At 36.3% G+C, this 20377-nt stretch overlaps 1 protein-coding gene across 1 annotated transcript in view; it reads left to right on the top strand.

The window, feature by feature from the left end:
• Positions 1 to 17884, top strand: part of LOC129946218 (uncharacterized) — a 63623-nt gene extending 45739 nt beyond the window's left edge. The window contains exons 3-4 of the mRNA XM_056056329.1: positions 17694 to 17834; positions 17876 to 17884. Of these exons, the coding sequence (XP_055912304.1) occupies positions 17694 to 17834; positions 17876 to 17884 (150 nt within the window). The remainder of the gene's footprint in view (positions 1 to 17693; positions 17835 to 17875) is intronic.
• Positions 17885 to 20377: the final 2493 nt, after the last annotated feature.

Raw genomic sequence — 20377 nt, 5'->3', positions numbered from 1 at the left:
AAGACCAACTCTACAACAAGTTATGGGCAAAAATCCATGTCCAAACTTTAAATGCGAATATCTCGCTTAAAACGCATCTAAAAGGTATCAAAGTCGCACCTAATGGACAATTTTTGAACTCCAATATTTCTTGATCTAGACCACCTAGATGGCTGAAATTTCAGGATTGTGATCTAGGAATCATTCCCTTTCCATTGGTGTGCCTATCTTTGAATAAGACCAACTGTACAACAAGTTATGGGCAAAACTCCATGTTCTAACTTAAAATGCGAATATCTCGCTTAAAACGCATCTAAAAGGTATCAAAGTCGGCACCTAATGGACAATTTTTGAACACCAATATTTTTTGATCTAGACCACCTAGATGGCTGAAATTTCAGGATTGTGATCTAGGAATCATTTCCTTTCCATTGGTGTACCTATCTTTGAATAAGACCAACTCTACAAGAAGTTATGGGCAAAAATCCATGTCCAAACTTTAAATGCGAATATCTCGCTTAAAACGCATCTAAAAGGTATCAAAGTCGGCACCTAATGGACAATTTTTGAACTCCAATATTTCTTGATCTAGACCACCTAGATGGCTGAAATTTCAGGATTGTGATCTAGGAATCATTCCCTTTCCATTGGTGTGCCTATCTTTGAATAAGACCAACTCTACAACAAGTTATGGGCAAAAATCCATGTCCAAACTTTAAATGCGAATATCTCGCTTCAAACGCATCTAAAAGGTATCAAAGTCGGCACCTAATGGACAATTTTTGAACTCCAATATTTCTTGATCTAGACCACCTAGATGGCTGAAATTTCAGGATTGTGATTTAGGAATCATTCCCTTTCCATTGGTGTGCCTATCTTTGAATAAGACCAACTCTACAACAAGTTATGGGCAAAAATCCATGTCCAAACTTTAAATGAGAATATCTCGCTTAAAACGCATCTAAAAGGTATCAAAGTCGGCACCTAATGGACAATTTTTGAACTCCAATATTTCTTGATCTAGACCACCTAGATGGCTGAAATTTCAGGATTGTGATCTAGGAATCATTCCCTTTCCGTTGGTGTGCCTATCTTTGAATAAGACCAACTCTACAACAAGTTATGGGCAAAAATCCATGTCCAAACTTTAAATGCGAATATCTCGCTTAAAACGCATATAAAAGGCATAAAAGTCGGCACCTAATGGACAATTTTTGAACTCCAATATTTCTTGATCTAGACCACCTAGATGGCTGAAATTTCAGGATTGTGATCTAGGAATCATTCCCTTTCCATTGGTGTGCCTATCTTTGAATAAGACCAACTCTACAACAAGTTATGGGCAAAAATCCATGTCCAAACTTTAAATGCGAATATCTCGCTTAAAACGCATCTAAAAGGTATCAAAGTCGGCACCTAATGGACAATTTTTGAACTCCAATATTTCTTGATCTAGACCACCTAGATGGCTGAAATTTCAGGATTGTGATCTAGGAATCATTCCCTTTCCATTGGTGTGCCTATCTTTGAATAAGACCAACTCTACAACAAGTTATGGGCAAAAATCCATGTCCAAACTTTAAATGCGAATATCTCGCTTAAAACGCATCTAAAAGGCATAAAAGTCGGCACCTAATGGACAATTTTTGAACTCCAATATTTCTTGATCTAGACCACCTAGATGGCTGAAATTTCAGGATTGTGATCTAGGAATCATTCCCTTTCTATTGGTGTGCTTATCTTTGAATAAGACCAACTCTACAACAAGTTATGGGCAAAAATCCATGTCCAAACTTTAAATGCGAATATCTCGCTTAAAACGCATCTGAAAGGTATCAAAGTCGGCACCTAATGGACAATTTTTGAACTAAAATATGACTTGATCTAGACCACCTAGATGGCTGAAATTTCAGGATTGTGATCTAGGAATCATTCCCTTTCCATTGGTGTGCCTATCTTTGAATAAGACCAACTCTACAACAAGTTATGGGCAAAAATCCATGTCCAAACTTTAAATGCGAATATCTCGCTTAAAACGCATCTAAAAGGTATCAAAGTCGGCACCTAATGGACAATTTTTGAACTCCAATATTGCTTGATCTAGACCACCTAGATGGCTGAAATTTCAGGATTGTGATCTAGGAATCATTCCCTTTCCATTGGTGTGCCTATCTTTGAATAAGACCAACTCTACAACAAGTTATGGGCAAAAATCCATGTCCAAACTTTAAATGCGAATATCTCGCTTAAAACGCATCTAAAAGGCATAAAAGTCGGCACCTAATGGACAATTTTTGAACTCCAATATTTCTTGATCTAGACCACCTAGATGGCTGAAATTTCAGGATTGTGATCTAGGAATCATTCCCTTTCCATTGGTGTGCCTATCTTTGAATAACACCAACTCTACAACAAGTTATGGGCAAAAATCCATGTCCAAACTTTAAATGCGAATATCTCGCTTAAAACGCATCTGAAAGGTATCAAAGTCGGCACCTAATGGACAATTTTTGAACTAAAATATGACTTGATCTAGACCACCTAGATGGCTGAAATTTCAGGATTGTGATCTAGGAATCATTCCCTTTCCATTGGTGTGCCTATCTTTGAATAAGACCAACTCTTCAACAAGTTATGGGCAAAAATCCATGTCCAAACTTTAAATGCGAATATCTCGCTTAAAACGCATCTAAAAGGTATCAAAATCGGCACCTAATGGACAATTTTTGAACTCCAATATTTCTTGATCTAGACCACCTAGATGGCTGAAATTTCAGGATTGTGATCAAGGAATCATTCCCTTTCCATTGGTGTGCCTATCTTTGAATAAGACCAACTCTACAACAAGTTATGGGCAAAAATCCATGTCCTAACTTTAAATGCGAATATCTCGCTTAAAACGCATCTGAAAGGTATCAAAGTCGGCACCTAATGGACAATTTTTGAACTAAAATATGACTTGATCTAGACCACCTAGATGGCTGAAATTTCAGGATTGTGATCTAGGAATCATTCCCTTTCCATTGGTGTGCCTATCTTTGAATAAGACCAACTCTACAACAAGTTATGGGCAAAAATTCATGTCCAAACTTTAAATGCGAATATCTCGCTTAAAACGCATCTAAAAGGTATCAAAGTCGGCACCTAATGGACAATTTTTGAACTCCAATATTTCTTGATCTAGACCACCTAGATGGCTGAAATTTCAGGATTGTGATCAAGGAATCATTCCCTTTCCATTGGTGTGCCTATCTTTGAATAAGACCAACTCTACAACAAGTTATGGGCAAAAATCCATGTCCAAACTTTAAATGCGAATATCTCGCTTAAAACGCATCTAAAAGGGATAAAAGTCGGCACCTAATGGACAATTTTTGAACTCCAATACTTCTTGATCTAGACCAACTAGATGGCTGAAATTTCAGGATTGTGATCTAGGAATCATTCCCTTTCCATTGGTGTGCCTATCTTTGAATAAGACCAACTCTACAACAAGTTATGGGCAAAAATCCATGTCCAAACTTTAAATGCGAATATCTCGCTTAAAACGCATCTAAAAGGCATAAAAGTCGGCACCTAATGGACAATTTTTGAACTCCAATATTTCTTGATCTAGACCACCTAGATGGCTGAAATTTCAGGATTGTGATCTAGGAATCATTCCCTTTCCATTGGTGTGCCTATCTTTGAATAAGACCAACTCTACAACAAGTTATGGGCAAAAATCCATGTCCAAACTTTAAATGCGAATATCTCGCTTAAAACGCATCTGAAAGGTATCAAAGTCGGCACCTAATGGACAATTTTTGAACTAAAATATGACTTGATCTAGACCACCTAGATGGCTGAAATTTCAGGATTGTGATCTAGGAATCATTCCCTTTCCATTGGTGTGCCTATCTTTGAATAAGACCAACTCTACAACAAGTTATGGGCAAAAATCCATGTCCAAACTTTAAATGCGAATATCTCGCTTAAAACGCATCTAAAAGGTATCAAAGTCGGCACCTAATGGACAATTTTTGAACTCCAATATTTCTTGATCTAGACCACCTAGATGGCTGAAATTTCAGGATTGTGATCTAGGAATCATTCCCTTTCCATTGGTGTGCCTATCTTTGAATAAGACCAACTCTACAACAAGTTATGGGCAAAAATCCATGTCCAAACTTTAAATGCGAATATCTCGCTTAAAACGCATCTAAAAGGGATAAAAGTCGGCACCTAATAGACAATTTTTGAACTCCAATACTTCTTGATCTAGACCAACTAGATGGCTGAAATTTCAGGATTGTTATTTAGGAATCATTCCCTTTCCATTGGTGTGCCTATCTTTGAATAAGACCTACTCTACAACAAGTTATGGGTAAAAATCCATGTCCAAACTTTAAATGAGAATATCTCGCTTAAAACGCATCTAAAAGGTATCAAAGTCGGCACCTAATGGACAATTTTTGAACTCCAATATTTCTTGATCTAGACCACATACTCCAATATTTCTTGATCTAGACCACCTAGATGGCTGAAATTTCAGGATTGTGATCTAGGAATCATTCCCTTTCTATTGGTGTGCCTATCTTTGAATAAAACCAACTCTACAACAAGTTATGGGCAAAAATCCATGTCCAAACTTTAAATGCGAATATCTCGCTTAAAACGCATCTAAAAGGTATCAAAGTCGGCACCTAATGGACAATTTTTGAACTCCAATATTTCTTCATCTAGGCCACCTAGATGGCTGAAATTTTAGGATTGTGATCTAGGAATCATTCCCTTTCTATTGGTGTGCCTATCTTTGAATAAAACCAACTCTACAACAAGTTATGGGCAAAAATCCATGTCCAAACTTTAAATGCGAATATCTCGCTTAAAACGCATCTAAAAGGTATCAAAGTCGGCACCTAATGGACAATTTTTGAACTCCAATATTTCTTGATCTAGACCACCTAGATGACTGAAATTTCAGGATTGTGATTAAGGAATCATTCCCTTTCCATTGGTGTGCCTATCTTTGAATAAGACCTACTCTACAACAAGTTATGGGTAAAAATCCATGTCCAAACTTTAAATGAGAATATCTCGCTTAAAACGCATCTAAAAGGTATCAAAGTCGGCACCTAATGGACAATTTTTGAACTCCAATATTTCTTGATCTAGACCACCTAGATGACTGAAATTTCAGGATTGTGATTAAGGAATCATTCCCTTTCCATTGGTGTGCCTATCTTTGAATAAGACCTACTCTACAACAAGTTATGGGTAAAAATCCATGTCCAAACTTTAAATGAGAATATCTCGCTTAAAACGCATCTAAAAGGGATAAAAGTCGGCACCTAATGGACAATTTTTGAACTCCAATACTTCTTGATCTAGACCAACTAGATGGCTGAAATTTCAGGATTGTGATCTAGGAATCATTCCCTTTCCATTGGTGTGCCTATCTTTGAATAAGACCAACTCTACAACAAGTTATGGGCAAAAATCCATGTCCAAACTTTAAATGCGAATATCTCGCTTAAAACGCATCTAAAAGGCATAAAAGTCGGCACCTAATGGACAATTTTTGAACTCCAATATTTCTTGATCTAGACCACCTAGATGGCTGAAATTTCAGGATTGTGATCTAGGAATCATTCCCTTTCCATTGGTGTGCCTATCTTTGAATAAGACCAACTCTACAACAAGTTATGGGCAAAAATCCATGTCCAAACTTTAAATGCGAATATCTCGCTTAAAACGCATCTGAAAGGTATCAAAGTCGGCACCTAATGGACAATTTTTGAACTAAAATATGACTTGATCTAGACCACCTAGATGGCTGAAATTTCAGGATTGTGATCTAGGAATCATTCCCTTTCCATTGGTGTGCCTATCTTTGAATAAGACCAACTCTACAACAAGTTATGGGCAAAAATCCATGTCCAAACTTTAAATGCGAATATCTCGCTTAAAACGCATCTAAAAGGTATCAAAGTCGGCACCTAATGGACAATTTTTGAACTCCAATATTTCTTGATCTAGACCACCTAGATGGCTGAAATTTCAGGATTGTGATCTAGGAATCATTCCCTTTCCATTGGTGTGCCTATCTTTGAATAAGACCAACTCTACAACAAGTTATGGGCAAAAATCCATGTCCAAACTTTAAATGCGAATATCTCGCTTAAAACGCATCTAAAAGGGATAAAAGTCGGCACCTAATAGACAATTTTTGAACTCCAATACTTCTTGATCTAGACCAACTAGATGGCTGAAATTTCAGGATTGTGATCTAGGAATCATTCCCTTTCCATTGGTGTGCCTATCTTTGAATAAGACCAACTCTACAACAAGTTATGGGCAAAAATCCATGTCCAAACTTTAAATGCGAATATCTCGCTTAAAACGCATCTAAAAGGTATCAAAGTCGGCACCTAATGGACAATTTTTGAACTCCAATATTTCTTGATCTAGGCCACCTAGATGGCTGAAATTTCAGGATTGTGATCTAGGAATCATTCCCTTTCCATTGGTGTGCCTATCTTTGAAAAAGACCAACTCTACAAGAAGTTATGGGTGAAAATCCATGTCCAAACTTTAAATGCGAATATCTCGCTTAAAACGCATCTAAAAGGTATCAAAGTCGGCACCTAATGGACAATTTTTGAACTCCAATATTTCTTGATCTAGACCACCTAGATGGCTGAAATTTCAGGATTGTGATCTAGGAATCATTCCCTTTCCATTGGTGTGCCTATCTTTGAATAAGACCAACTCTACAACAAGTTATGGGCAAAAATTCATGTCCAAACTTTAAATGCGAATATCTCGCTTAAAACGCATCTAAAAGGTATCAAAGTCGGCACCTAATGGACAATTTTTGAACTCCAATATTTCTTGATCTAGACCACCTAGATGGCTGAAATTTTAGGATTGTGATCTAGGAATCATTCCCTTTCCATTGGTGTGCCTATCTTTGAATAAGACTAACTCTACAACAAGTTATGGGCAAAAATCCATGTCCAAACTTTAAATGCGAATATCTCGCTTAAAACGCATCTAAAAGGTATCAAAGTCGGCACCTAATGGACAATTTTTGAACTCCAATATTTCTTGATCTAGACCACCTAGATGGCTGAAATTTCAGGATTGTGATCTAGGAATCATTCCCTTTCCATTGGTGTGCCTATCTTTGAATAAGACCAACTCTACAACAAGTTATGGGCAAAAATCCATGTCCAAACTTTAAATGCGAATATCTCGCTTAAAACGCATCTAAAAGGGATAAAAGTCGGCACCTAATGGACAATTTTTGAACTCCAATATTTCTTGATCTAGACCAACTAGATGGCTGAAATTTCAGGATTGTGATCTAGGAATCATTCCCTTTCCATTGGTGTGCCTATCTTTGAATAAGACCAACTCTACAACAAGTTATGGGCAAAAATCCATGTCCAAACTTTAAATGCGAATATCTCGCTTAAAACGCATCTAAAAGGTATCAAAGTCGGCACCTAATGGACAATTTTTGAACTCCAATATTTCTTGATCTAGACCACCTAGATGGCTGAAATTTCAGGATTGTGATCTAGGAATCATTCCCTTTCCATTGGTGTGCCTATCTTTGAATAAGACCCACTCTACAACAAGTTATGGGCAAAAATCCATGTCCAAACTTTAAATGCGAATATCTCGCATAAAACGCATCTAAAAGGTATCAAAGTCGGCACCTAATGGACAATTTTTGAACTCCAATATTTCTTGATCTAGACCACCTAGATGGCTGAAATTTCAGGATTGTGATCTAGGAATCATTCCCTTTCCATTGGTGTGCCTATCTTTGAATAAGACCAACTCTACAACAAGTTATGGGCAAAAATCCATGTCCAAACTTTAAATGCGAATATCTCGCTTAAAACGCATCTTAAAGGGATAAAAGTCGGCACCTAATGGACAATTTTTGAACTCCAATACTTCTTGATCTAGACCAACTAGATGGCTGAAATTTCAGGATTGTGATCTAGGAATCATTCCCTTTCCATTGGTGTGCCTATCTTTGAATAAGACCAACTCTACAACAGGTTAGGTTAGGTTAGAGTGGCTGTCCAGATATCATTGACACACGTAGACCTCAAGGGTCCATTGTGATACCACTAATGAGGTTACTCATGGGAGAGTAATGAATTTAAACAAACCATTTTGTACTTTTATATTTATACTAAAGTTAGAGAGACGTTTTGTGTCAATATTTGCCAGTTCACTGGTATTATCGAAGAAGGGATTACCGAGAAAGTAATTCCTTCTAATGGAGAGTGCTGGACATGTACATAGAAGGTGTTGGACTGTTTCCTCTTCCTCCTCGTCCATGCAGCTTCTACAGAAGTCATTTGTGTAGACCCCTAGCCTCAGAGCATGTCTACCTATGAGGCAGTGTCCTGTTATTACTTCAATTGTAGAGCTTATACTTTGTCTGCTTAGTGATATCAAGCCTTTTGACCGTTTTAAGTCAATTCTTGGCCATATTTGCTTGGTTGCCAGGCAGGTGGTACTTTGTGACCATCTAGTATTTGTTGTTTCTAAAGCATATTGCTTGAGAAGATATTTGCATGTAGCAAGTGGTGTTCCTATGTTATGTTTTTGTCTAACATTAGGCAGAAGTGTTCCGTTTTTGGCGAGCTCATCGGCTTTACAATTGCCCGGAATGTCTCTGTGGCCCGGCACCCAAATGAGGTGAATATTAAATTGTTCCGTCATCTCATTCAGAGATGATCGACAATCGTTGACTGTTTGAGAGTTTGTGGAGACAGACGCGAGAGATTTAAGAGCGGCTTGGCTGTCTGAGAAGATTCGTATATCCTTGCAAGAAATAACGTTTTTTTGAGCCAGGATAGTGCTTCTTTAATCGCCATTATTTCGGCCTGGAATACACTGCATTGATTGGAAAGTCTATAGGATAGACTGAGATTCAGTTGTTCTGAAAAGATAAAACTTCCAACTCCGTGATCGGTCTTTGAACCGTCAGTATAGAAGTGTACCGCATCGTCTTCCAGGGGTTTCTCTTCTTCCCAAGAGAACCACCATTTTTGGGGTGGTATAGTCTAAGCGATCTGTCTAGAATAGCAGTATGTCCAGTATTGTTACTGGTCCATTGAGAGAAGGCGCTAAGCCTTACACATGAGTTGGCAGCCACCTTTTTAGAGAAGATGTCAAGTGGTGTTAGGTTTAAAAGCACTTCCAGTGCTGCGGTTGGTGTTGTGCGAAGTGCTCCTGTGATGCACATACCTGCTGACCGCTGGACTTTGATGAGCTTATTTAGATCTACCATCTTGTCCAGTGCGGTCCACCATACGACAGCTCCATAAATGAGTATCGGTCTGATTACCGAAGTGATCATTTGATAGCCTTTTTGACTCTTTCATCAATATTTGCCTTTTTTGTTTAAAAAGAGGCCTAAATATTAACCTTCCGATGCCAAGTGGGGTTACCCATCACCCCACTACGTTTTATAAAACCTCAAAAGAATACCTTTCTCTGTTTCTTCTAATGTAAATACTCGATCTTTAATAAATTATAATAATTGATTTTCAGTTTCATTACTGTTTTTTTTTTATAAAAGTTGATGGGACGATGAACAACAGCAGATGTAATTCACTAAGGCAAAAAAGCCTTGCCTTCGGAAGGTTAAGCTTGGTCGAAAAAGCTTAATGGTATTCATTTAATCTTGGGTGGGCTAATCTGAGGAATTTTATATCTTCTTGGGGGTGCTTTCCAGATACTGATATTGTAACGTCGTCAGCATAGGCAATCACCCTGAAACCATCTGCTTCCAATGATGTAAGTAGGTCGGAGCCCACCTTGGGATGTGCCCCGATTCACCGATCTGGTGGTAGTAAAACTTCTCATGTTAAAAATTATTGTCCTGCTTTTGAGCATGAGACTTACAAGATCTATGAGTGATTTCTCTAATTTCAGCTTATATATTTCTGTTGTGATCGCCTGGTAACTGACGTTGTTGAAAGCTCCTTCAATATCTAGGAACGGTACCAGGTTATATTCTTTGGATTAGAGGGAATATTCAATAATACGTACCAGCGAATGAAATGCTGATTCTACTAATTTTCCCTTAGAGTAAGTATGCTGTGGAAATGAGACATGGTTTTAAGTTATAAATTTCAATCAATCTTTTCAAGGTTTTAAGAAGGAAGGATAAAAGGCTGATAGGTCGTAGATCTTAAGGGTTAACGTGGGAGGGTTTCCTTGCTTTAGGAATGAAGACTGCTTTTGCCCCTCTCCAGGCTTTGGGAATATATCTCAATCTTACACAGCTTGTCAGAATGATTTCCAATGGTGGAATAATCATGTCTGAGCATTGTTGTAGTTCGGCCGGAATGATTCCATCTGGTCCTGGAGATTTATATGGATCAAAGGTGTCTATAGCCCATTGCAGTTTTCCCGCGTTATTAGATCAACTAAATCGCTTGTAGAAGCTTGAGACTCTGATGTTAAGTCGTTGAGTATGTTAGAACTACCTGGAAAGTGGGTGTCTAATAACAGATTAAGAGATTCTTCATCTGTGATAGTCCACGTGCCTGCTTCTGTCTTTAAAGCACTGGGTATTGTTGGACTTTTTGAGAGAATTTTCCTGAGTCTCAAGGCTTCTGAAGTATTTTCTATGTTACCACAAAAATTTCTCCAAGAAGACCTTTTACTCTTCCTTAATTCTCTTTTTATTGCTTTAGAGCTTGTTTGTATAAGTCCCAGTCATAAGGAGATCTAGTGTTCTTAGATCTGTTGAAGAGTTTGCGACAGCTCTTTCTGAATGGTTCTAGTTCTTTATGCCACCAATAAGGTTTCTTTTTACCCTTTAAAATGGTTACAGGGCAAGAAGATCTCATTGATTCATTTAAGGCTTTGGTGAGATGATTTACAGAAAGGTCTAGTTCATCTTTACTGGAGGAGCTTTTAAGAAGGTTGTGGTCAAGCAGTTGTGCTAGTACCTCCCCATATCGCTCCCAGTTTGTATTCCGGTGATTTCAAAAGCCCCTAGATGTATTTGCCACATCTTTAAGCTCAAACTGAATGTATTTGTGGTCAGAGAAGAAATTCTCTTTTGAGACATGCCAGTTTAAAATCATATTGTGGATCGAGTCAGAGGTAAGTGTAATATCAAGTACCTCTTTCCTATGCTTGGTTTCAAAAGTGGGTTCATTACCAATATTACTTATGAATAGGTTAGTGCTTAGTAAATAATCAAATAAAGACTCACATCTCTCATTTATATCAGAGCTACCCCATACCGTGTGATGGGCGTTAGCGTCTGAACCAATTAGGAGCCCAACTTTTTTCGATTGCGCGTCCGCAATTGCCTTCCTCAAGGTGTTTCCTGGAACTGGGCTGTCGTGGCCAAGGTAGGAGGATATGAGCCAGTAGGTGGCTTTATCCGTTGTTAGGACAGCGGTGGTGGTGTCCTTGTCGCCTTAATTGGGGAGTAAAAATATGTTTAAGTCATTTTTTACTAACATGCATGACCTTGGTTCACCTTTCTGCGATGCATACAATATTTTATAGCCAGGAGTCGTGAGACCTCTGATGATGGAGTTTGAGACCCACGGCTCCTGTATTAAGACGATGTCTTCCTTGTTCATATGCAGTCGGAGTATCAGGTTGTTTGTGGCCATGATGGCGTGATGAAGATTAATCTGTACTAATCGCAGCATTGCTACTATTAGTCAGATCAACCTCCACCACTGTTTTGTCGGCGTTTTCCTCGTCTCCATGTCGGAGTTACTGTCGACTGTAGTTTTAGCCTCCACGTCGGATGGCTTATTTGGGACTGTGGATGTCGATGGTTCCACTTTTGGTGTTGCATCGACTTCCATTTTCGTTGCCAATGAAGCGCTTCCCTCCACTGAAGAGGCTTCAGTATATGCGGATCATGAATGCGGCTAGAATCCTTTCAGTATTGCGTTGGTCTCGATTGGACTGTGGCTTCTTGGGCTCCTTTTTGGCCGGCCCAGAGCTATCTCCGTGTGACACAGATGTGGGTCCACCTCCAGATTTAGTCACTACCGATACCAATCCGGGTGTGTCCTCACTCTTCGAGTCAATTCCACATGTCACAGATTTTGTCTCTTCGGATGGGGTGTCCTTTCTTGGGGTCGCTTGCGACGTCCTTGCAGGAGCGGGGAAGAGGTGGAGTGTGGAATTGACGCCCTTGGGACAGCCGAGCGTCACAGCTGTTCCACTGACAGGTAATTCCTTCAAGTAAAGGTTGCGGCTAGTAGAGGGAGAAGGACTCTCGCCACTAGTAGCAACCACATGGTTGACAACACGTTCACACACCTGATTTGGCTCGACAGCCTTTTCAGGAGATGTGACCGCATTGGCAGTCATGGCACGATTTTTTTGTTGTATTATTGTTTTGCTTGTTTTTTGTGATTTGAATTTTTCATTTTGTTCCCACGAGTATTACGGAAAGACGGTCAGCCCTGGCAGAGCCGCTTGCCGGGGTAAGGCAGAAATATGACGGAAAGCATCCGAAAGAGCTCGTTAATGGCTGGTTTATCCCCCAGCCTTTCATTCTTCGGCACGGTTTTCGTACAAGTACGCTCACACCACCACTGACATTAAGAACCTCTAAACTATGATTAAATTGGGTTTCCGAACGTTGCACTATTGAGGAGTTACAACAATTCAGCGATCCAACTCTACCTTAGCTAATCACCATCCTGCCAAAAACGCACAGGACTACTGTGGTAATCATTGCCCGCCTGGCATCCTGGCCGGGCACCTAAATGCATACGTATTCAATAAAAAGTATTATAATTTTAAAAACAACAACAAATGTTGCCTTTTTATTACGATTTTTGCGGTCAATAAGGAAAAAACCATTTTTTAAATAATTAAAAAATGAAATACTGGGAAGATCGTATTGTTAGTTAGCAATTTGTTATTACTATTTCGCAATTTCTTTTTATTTTGCTAATTATTTAATTTCTAATTGACTTTTATTAAAAAACCACAAACCAAACTTGTCTAAAAAGTAACAGCTCGTGAAAATAAACAATTCCAATACACTAATTAAACTGACCTATTAACTGGGATTCCCCACTGTTGACTGGACAATTCAATCCTCTGCTCTAATAGGAATAATTGTACAGGGATCAGAGAATATGTCTTAATCAAATTGTTAAGCCATAGAAGATGTTAAAATCGTTGAAAATTAGGTAAAACATCTTTTTTTAACCCTAATAAATTGCTAAAAAATGGCTTTAACATTTCCAACTCAAACAGCTCTTTATGAAAAAAATCAACCGAAAATGTCAAACTTAGTTTGTTCAAAACCCCGAATTAATTGTTGATTGCTTTTCGAAGTTCCTTAGATGAAAATCACTGCTTCGTATAAATTTGTAAAATTATAAAATATTTGCATATTTGTATATTATATAAAATTGGAGTTCATACACCTGAATCGAAATTTTCATTCAGATACGATTCGATTCGATCTCTCAAACCACTCTTTCAGGTTGCTGAACAGAGTGTTAGTTCACCATAATTCATTCATTCATTCATTGCTTCATTCAGTTACATAGTTCATCTTCTTTATCTTTGTTGTGTGGTGCAGGTGATTGACGGCAACAGTTAGTTTGTAAATTCTTGTGCTTCGTGTTTGCGATCGTCTCAAATTGAAAATAAAATAATTAATTAATATGTTTACTTTTAGTGTGCGTTCAAATAAATTCAAGCAAAATGTTAAGAAAGTTATAAGGTTTGATTTTATTTAAAGTATTTTCTGTAAAATGTAAAATAGAATGCAATTCGTTTTCTTTTAATTTTCATTTTCATTTTCATTCATCGTGTAGCTCATTCGGTCGGGTGGGTATTCGTATTCGGTTCGGTTCAGTTCGGTTGTGTTCGTTGGCGGGCGGTTTATTTAAAAATTTGAATTCTGTCTGTTTAGTGATGATTTCATTATTTCCTCCATTGTGTAGTAAAAAAGTGAAATAAAATATTATAAAATTAGTGATTGGAAGTTAATTTATTTAAATTTTTATTTCTTGCCTCGCGATCGGATTCAGTAGTGAATTTCTGATGTTGACGGTATTTGAAAATAATTTCTTTAAAGGAGTAAGTAATTTTATTTCTCATTAAATTTTTTTAACAAAAGTGTTTAATAAACATAACAGTTTTCTGTTGATATATTCAACAAGTGTAGGCAATGTGAACAATTTTCGTAGTTGTAAATATTGTGTTAAGTTATAAATAAATCTTATTTAAATGTTGAGAAAAGTGCATCCATATAATTCATGAGGTTATATAATAATAAACATTTCTTTCAATTTTAAATGGAACAAAATTATTGCGAAAAACAAAAAAGTACAGCTAAGAAAAATTAAGGCTTTTTAATATTAATACAAGCTAATGCGAAATTCTCGCTTAAAACGCGTCCTACAAGGTCAAAAGTCGGGACCTAGAGGGACATTTTTGAACTCCATTATCTCTCGATTTAGACCACTTAGGATTTCAGGATTGTGATCTAGGAATCATTTCCTTTCCATTGATGTGCCTATCTTTGAATAAGACCAACTCTACAACAAGTTATGGGCAAAAATCCATGTTCAAACTTAATATGCAAATATCTCGCTTATTATGCGTCCCAGAGGGGCAAAAGTCAGCAATTTTTGATCTCCATTATATCTCGATCTAGACCACCTAGTATTGTAATCTAGGAATCATTTCCTTTCCATTGCTGTGCCTATCTTTGAATAAGATCAATTTTACAAAACGTTATCGGCAAAAATCCATGTTCAAACCTTAAATGCGAAGGGTCAAAAGTCGGAAATTTTTACTCTCCATTGTATCTCGATATAGACCACCTAGAGGACTGAAATTTCAGGATTGTGATCTAGGAATCATTCCCTTTTCATTGGTGTGCCTATCTTTGAATAAGACCAACTCTACAACAAGTTATGGGCAAAAATCCATGTTCAAACTTTAAATGCGAATATCTCGCTTTATACGCGTCTAAAAGGCATAAAAGTCGGCACCTAGAGGCCAATTTTTGAACTCCAATATTTCTTGATCTAGACCACCTAGATGGCTGAAATTTTAGGATTGTGATCTAGGAATCAATCCCTTTCCATTGAAGTACCTATCTTTGAATTAGACCAACTCTACGACAACTTATGGGCAAAAATAAATGTTCAAACTTTAAATGCGAATATCTCGCTTTAAACGCGTCTAAAAGGCATAAAAGTCGGCACCTAGAGGACAATTTTTGAACTCCAATATTTCTTGATCTAGACCACCTAGATGGCTGAAATTTCAGGATTGTTATCTAGGAATCAATCCCTTTCCATTGAATTACCTATCTTTGCTTTAGACCAACTCTACAACAACTTATGGGCAAAAATAAATGTTCAAACTTTAAATGCGAATATCTCGGATTTGTGATCTAGGAATCATTCCCTTTCCATTGGTGTGCCTATCTTTGAATAAGACCAACTCTACAACAAGTTATGGTCAAAAATCCATGTTCAAACTTTAAATGTGAATATCTCGCTTAATACGCGTCTAAAAGGCATAAAAGCCGGCACCTATAGGACATTTTTCGAATTCAAATATTTCTTGATCTAGACCACCTAGATGGTTGAAATTTCAGGATTGTGATCTAGGAATCATTCCCTTTCCATTGGTGTGCCTATCTTTGAATAAGACCAACTCTACAACAAGTTATGGGCAAAAATCCATGTCCAAACTTTAAATGCGAATATCTCGCTTAAAACGCATCTAAAAGGGATAAAAGTCTGTAGGAAACCTGTGGTCTCAACTATCAGCTAGACCATATCAGGAAGATTGTGTCAGAACAAAGAACTGCATCCTTTTCTCATAACGAAAGAGTCGAGGAGCGAACTCGATCTGTTAGTTTATTTTTTTTAGAATAGTAGGTCAAAAGTTTGAGAAGCTGTGAAAGATTAGATTTTTATTACATCATAAATTTAACGTTAAAATGGTTGCATATTCGCAGGCGGCTTAAATATTATTATTGCTTGTTTCGAATGCTAAATTTATATATCTAATATTTATTATGTAGTTTTAATAAATAATGTTGATTTTCAAAATTTGATTAAGAAAAAAAAACAGTAATAATTAAATAAAAGTTTAAAAAAATAAAAATGAAAAATAATAATATAAAAAGTTTTATAAACAAAACTAAAATTATTGGTGTGCGCACTAGGGATCGAACCGGGTACAAGTGGTGTGGGACCGGAGTCTCAACCCTTTGTACTACGGGACACCCTAAATTTTTGCCATTCATAAATTGAAATGTTTGTGAAAGCAAATTGAAAAAGCGAATACAAAAACAGTTGAAAAACATCAAAACAATTTCAAGGCCAAATTAGCCGAAGTTTGGAAGTCCGAAATCACATGACTGGAAAAAACTTACACCTACATTCAACATAAAGCCTGTACATTTTCTTTTAATCAAAATATTTTAACTAAAATATTTTGGAAACCTAACACTTATTTAAGAAAAAAAATTTAATGAATTTTGGTATGGAATTTGGATTTTTTTGGTTAAAATTCATAAAGAAAAATGTAAATCGGAAACTGAAAATGTACGTCCATATTTATTTTGGTTGAATGTATGTGTGGAAGAATCAGGGTAGGTTGAGGGTATAAATACCAGTGCTCAACCCGAAAATTGTTCTTTTTGGTGTTTTTTCTAGATTTATAAAAAGTATTAAAGATATAAGATTGTGAGCCTGTACAAAAAATTTTGTTTTTCGGCAATATACAAATTTTACAAGTTATTGTAAAAAGTCTTTAATCAAATAAGATACATATGCGATATATAGTGCAAAATAAAATAAAACATAAAACAGAAGGTGAGATATCGGTGTTAAGAAAATATAAGTGCGCGAGAAAGAATTTTCCCTTATACCTATTCCGTGTTGTTTTTTTTCTTCAACCAGGTGCTCCAGTGGAAAACCACAAATCGATTAAATACTATTTAATTAGACACCTATAAATTTAGCGTATTGTTCTGGTTCTGGTTAAAATAGTTAATCACTTGGTCAAGGTTGTCTTTTTCTTGGCACACCACACTACACGATACCGTGCTGCGAGACATAAGGCTCAAGCACAATTCTCCTCTAAGCGCTATAAAAAAAAAGGGAAACAAAAATTGGCTCACAGAAAAAAACACCTCCCAAAAAAAAAAAGTTCCACCTTGACATTTTATCTGAACCAATTCTTGGAACAATTTTTTTCGAACCTTCAGAACTTCTCTATATACATACGCTCATCGTTCAAATATTCATATACACATTGAGAACACCATAGAACAATCCATTCACTCAGAAGCAATAAGCTGAAACGAACATGCATGCATCATCCAAATACAACATATATACAATCATCAGAATCATCCAGTTTCGTCCAGGATTCCTAAAACCAACATCTTCAATTCCACATACATACATACATATATCCAATCGCACCAATTTAACTTACCTTCAATAGTCAACATATTAATTTTAATTAAAAGCTAAGTACCGACTTCCATTCATTCCTTCTTGTGAAAAAAAAGATCATAAAATTTAAAAGAAAAGATCAGTATACATTAGTATACCTGACAAACCAAAAAGAAAAGATTCTTTTTTTTTCATAACGTCATGTAAAATCAAATTCGTTCAAATCAAGTTTTTTTTTATTTTTATAAACCTTTAAAGTCTAGCTGCATACAAAAGTGTTCTGCAACAACAAAAACCATCCTGCGATGCTGTGCACAACATCAGGAGGAATGGAGCAATTATAAGTGGAGTAAAAGTACACCAAATGGGGTAACCCAGAAAAATATGCAATATAATGCGGTAAGTGATCTTTAACTCAATACTTTATTTGAACGAAAAAGAGAACATAGACAATAAATTAAATTTAATAAAACTTAGTGACAATATTTGAAAAATCTTAAAATTAATTGTAACTAAACTAAATTGGAAAAATTTAAGTTTTTTTTTGTTTTTACATAATTAGTATTTTAGTCTCTTTTTAATATTTTTTATTTATAATTGGGATAAAAGATAAAAGATTTTAAATTTCATTAGGCTAAATATCCAATTATAATTTTGGTATTGTCCTTTCTAAATTAAGTGATTTGGAATAAAATGTTAATTGTTATTGTTTTTCGAAATTTAAAAACGTTTTTTTTGGAATTGAGATATTTCTTTTTGAGACAAATGGGTTTGCCTAATTTCTTTCACTCCTTTTCTTTTACATTAAAAATCGATGTGATGATTTTTTTTCTGTAATTTTATTTTTGTCGAATTTTTAATTTAGTTTTGAAAACCATGATTATGGTTTAGATATTTTGTAACTTTTAGGTGGATGTAGCTCTGATAATAAGGGCTAAGCGATAACGAAGGCATACGACAAAATGGGAACATAAAATTATGTTTTCATAATCGTTTGGGGTTACCAAAATAGTTGAGGTCTTGGTAACCAGGTTGGTCGCATGGTCTTGCTCATAGAGTGAGATTGTATGATAAAAGGGTGGGATAATCCTCTGAGGGCAGAACATAAAACATTAATTCAAGAAAAAGGACAAGTCAGCTCCGCGAATATTATAGTACGAATTTTTAAACGGCATGAAAAAAAAACGTAACGGCCGTCCAATTTCCAAACCAAAAGAACCCCGACAACCCGACGAGCTAACCTTTGGCCATGCAAGCATGCCGCGGGGACATAAAACATTAATTCAAGAAAAAGGACAAGTCAGCTCCGCGAATATTATAGTACGAATTTTTAAACGGCATGAAAAAAAAAACGTAACGGCCGTCCAATTTCCAAACCAAAAGAACCCCGACAACCCGACGAGCTAACCTTTGGCCATGCAAGCATGCCGCGGTAAGGAAATTGGGCACCCATACACTTTGCTGCCAGGACAGTTTTGGAGTTCCTGTAAGCGCTAAGACTTACTGGTAGTGTACGGAGTGTATGGTTTAGAGGGTTGAGATTTTTGTATTTCATCCCTTACTCGATGTCAGCTCGAGGTACGTTACAGGTGGCGCCCAACGTGGGGCCCGATTTATTTAGCATCCTTTAGTTTGTTTTTAAAGAAAAAACTTTTACTGTCTTGAATTTAGCGTTGCGTTTGTGCGAGCAAGATTTTTAGTGCATTCATTAATTTTATAATAAAATTTTAGTTATTTTTCTTTAGTCATATTGCCTGACAAGATTTTCGAGAACTGGACCAGTAATTGGGTGAAATCCTCAATTAGTCTGCAGCTGGTATACGTTTAATACTTGTCAAAGAAAAGATAGTGATTATGAAATTATCTCGGCAATAAAAATCAATATAATTTGCTCTCAAATTAATATTGGAAAAGATGTCCAGTAGATGGGTGATATCCTCATCTAGTCTGTTGCTTCGGACCTTTATCTTTTTGCAGACTTAAGCATTTTTACCTTCATATCCGCTCAGTATTTGGTTTATTTTAGTTTCAGTTTTTTTTGATGAATTGTTGTTTGATCTTTTGACCGATAGCGTGGCTAAGAGCCTGACTAGTTCGCTGCAGAAGTTAAACAACTTTTCCAACTCTATTTTTGATTTATTTAAATTTCTTCTTTTTTTAAATCTATAGTTTTAACGAAACAAAGGAAATGTTGAATTACATTTCTTTTGTAGCCCTATAAGCACTAATTTTCTGAAATCGTCAACGCATGCTCAGTAAAAATATTCGAAGACATTGTTTCTTAATGTGAGTGAGTTAAACAAAGTTAACTTCGTCGTTTAGCCTCGGGTGTATCCTAAAAACAGAGTTATATCCACCTACACAATGAATAGTGAACAAAAACAAGCATTTAGATTTTTTTTTAACTTAATAAAGTTGAAGATATTTTGTGTATAAATATTAAATATCTTTAGTTGGAAAGGTTTTACTTTTATTTATCTTATAGTATTTTTTTTTTTGATTAACTTTTCGAGTCCATTGCAATTTTGATCGTGATTTGACTGAACTAGGATTACTCATTTCTAAAGTTTAAACCTCGATACAGTTCTTATAAAATCTTAATGTTTTCCTTTTACGATTAATTCAGCTATTTTTTTTTTATTTTGGGTTTCAATATTTCTGGATTAAAGTCCTGATTTGTTTTTGAAACCAATTTTGAGTTGAGACCTTAAGTTTTGTTGGAAACATTTTTTACAATTGCTCAATGTCAAAATTCTGACGCTTGAGCTATATATATATTTTCTTTTCTTTCGGAGTGTTAAATATTTTTCACCATGTCGAGAAGGGGTCTTCCTCCTAGGAAAGGGACCTTTTATGGCCGGAATCGAAACAATAATTTCAGTATCAATGATCGGTCGATCAACATGACAAATGATACTTCAAATGCGGGGAGGGCTTCAAGT

Source organism: Eupeodes corollae, chromosome 1, assembly GCF_945859685.1.
Source record: "Eupeodes corollae chromosome 1, idEupCoro1.1, whole genome shotgun sequence".
Lineage (NCBI taxonomy): Eukaryota > Metazoa > Arthropoda > Insecta > Diptera > Syrphidae > Eupeodes > Eupeodes corollae.
The sequence above is the reverse complement of the archived record's forward strand: the minus strand, read 5'-3'. Positions and strand labels throughout refer to the sequence as shown.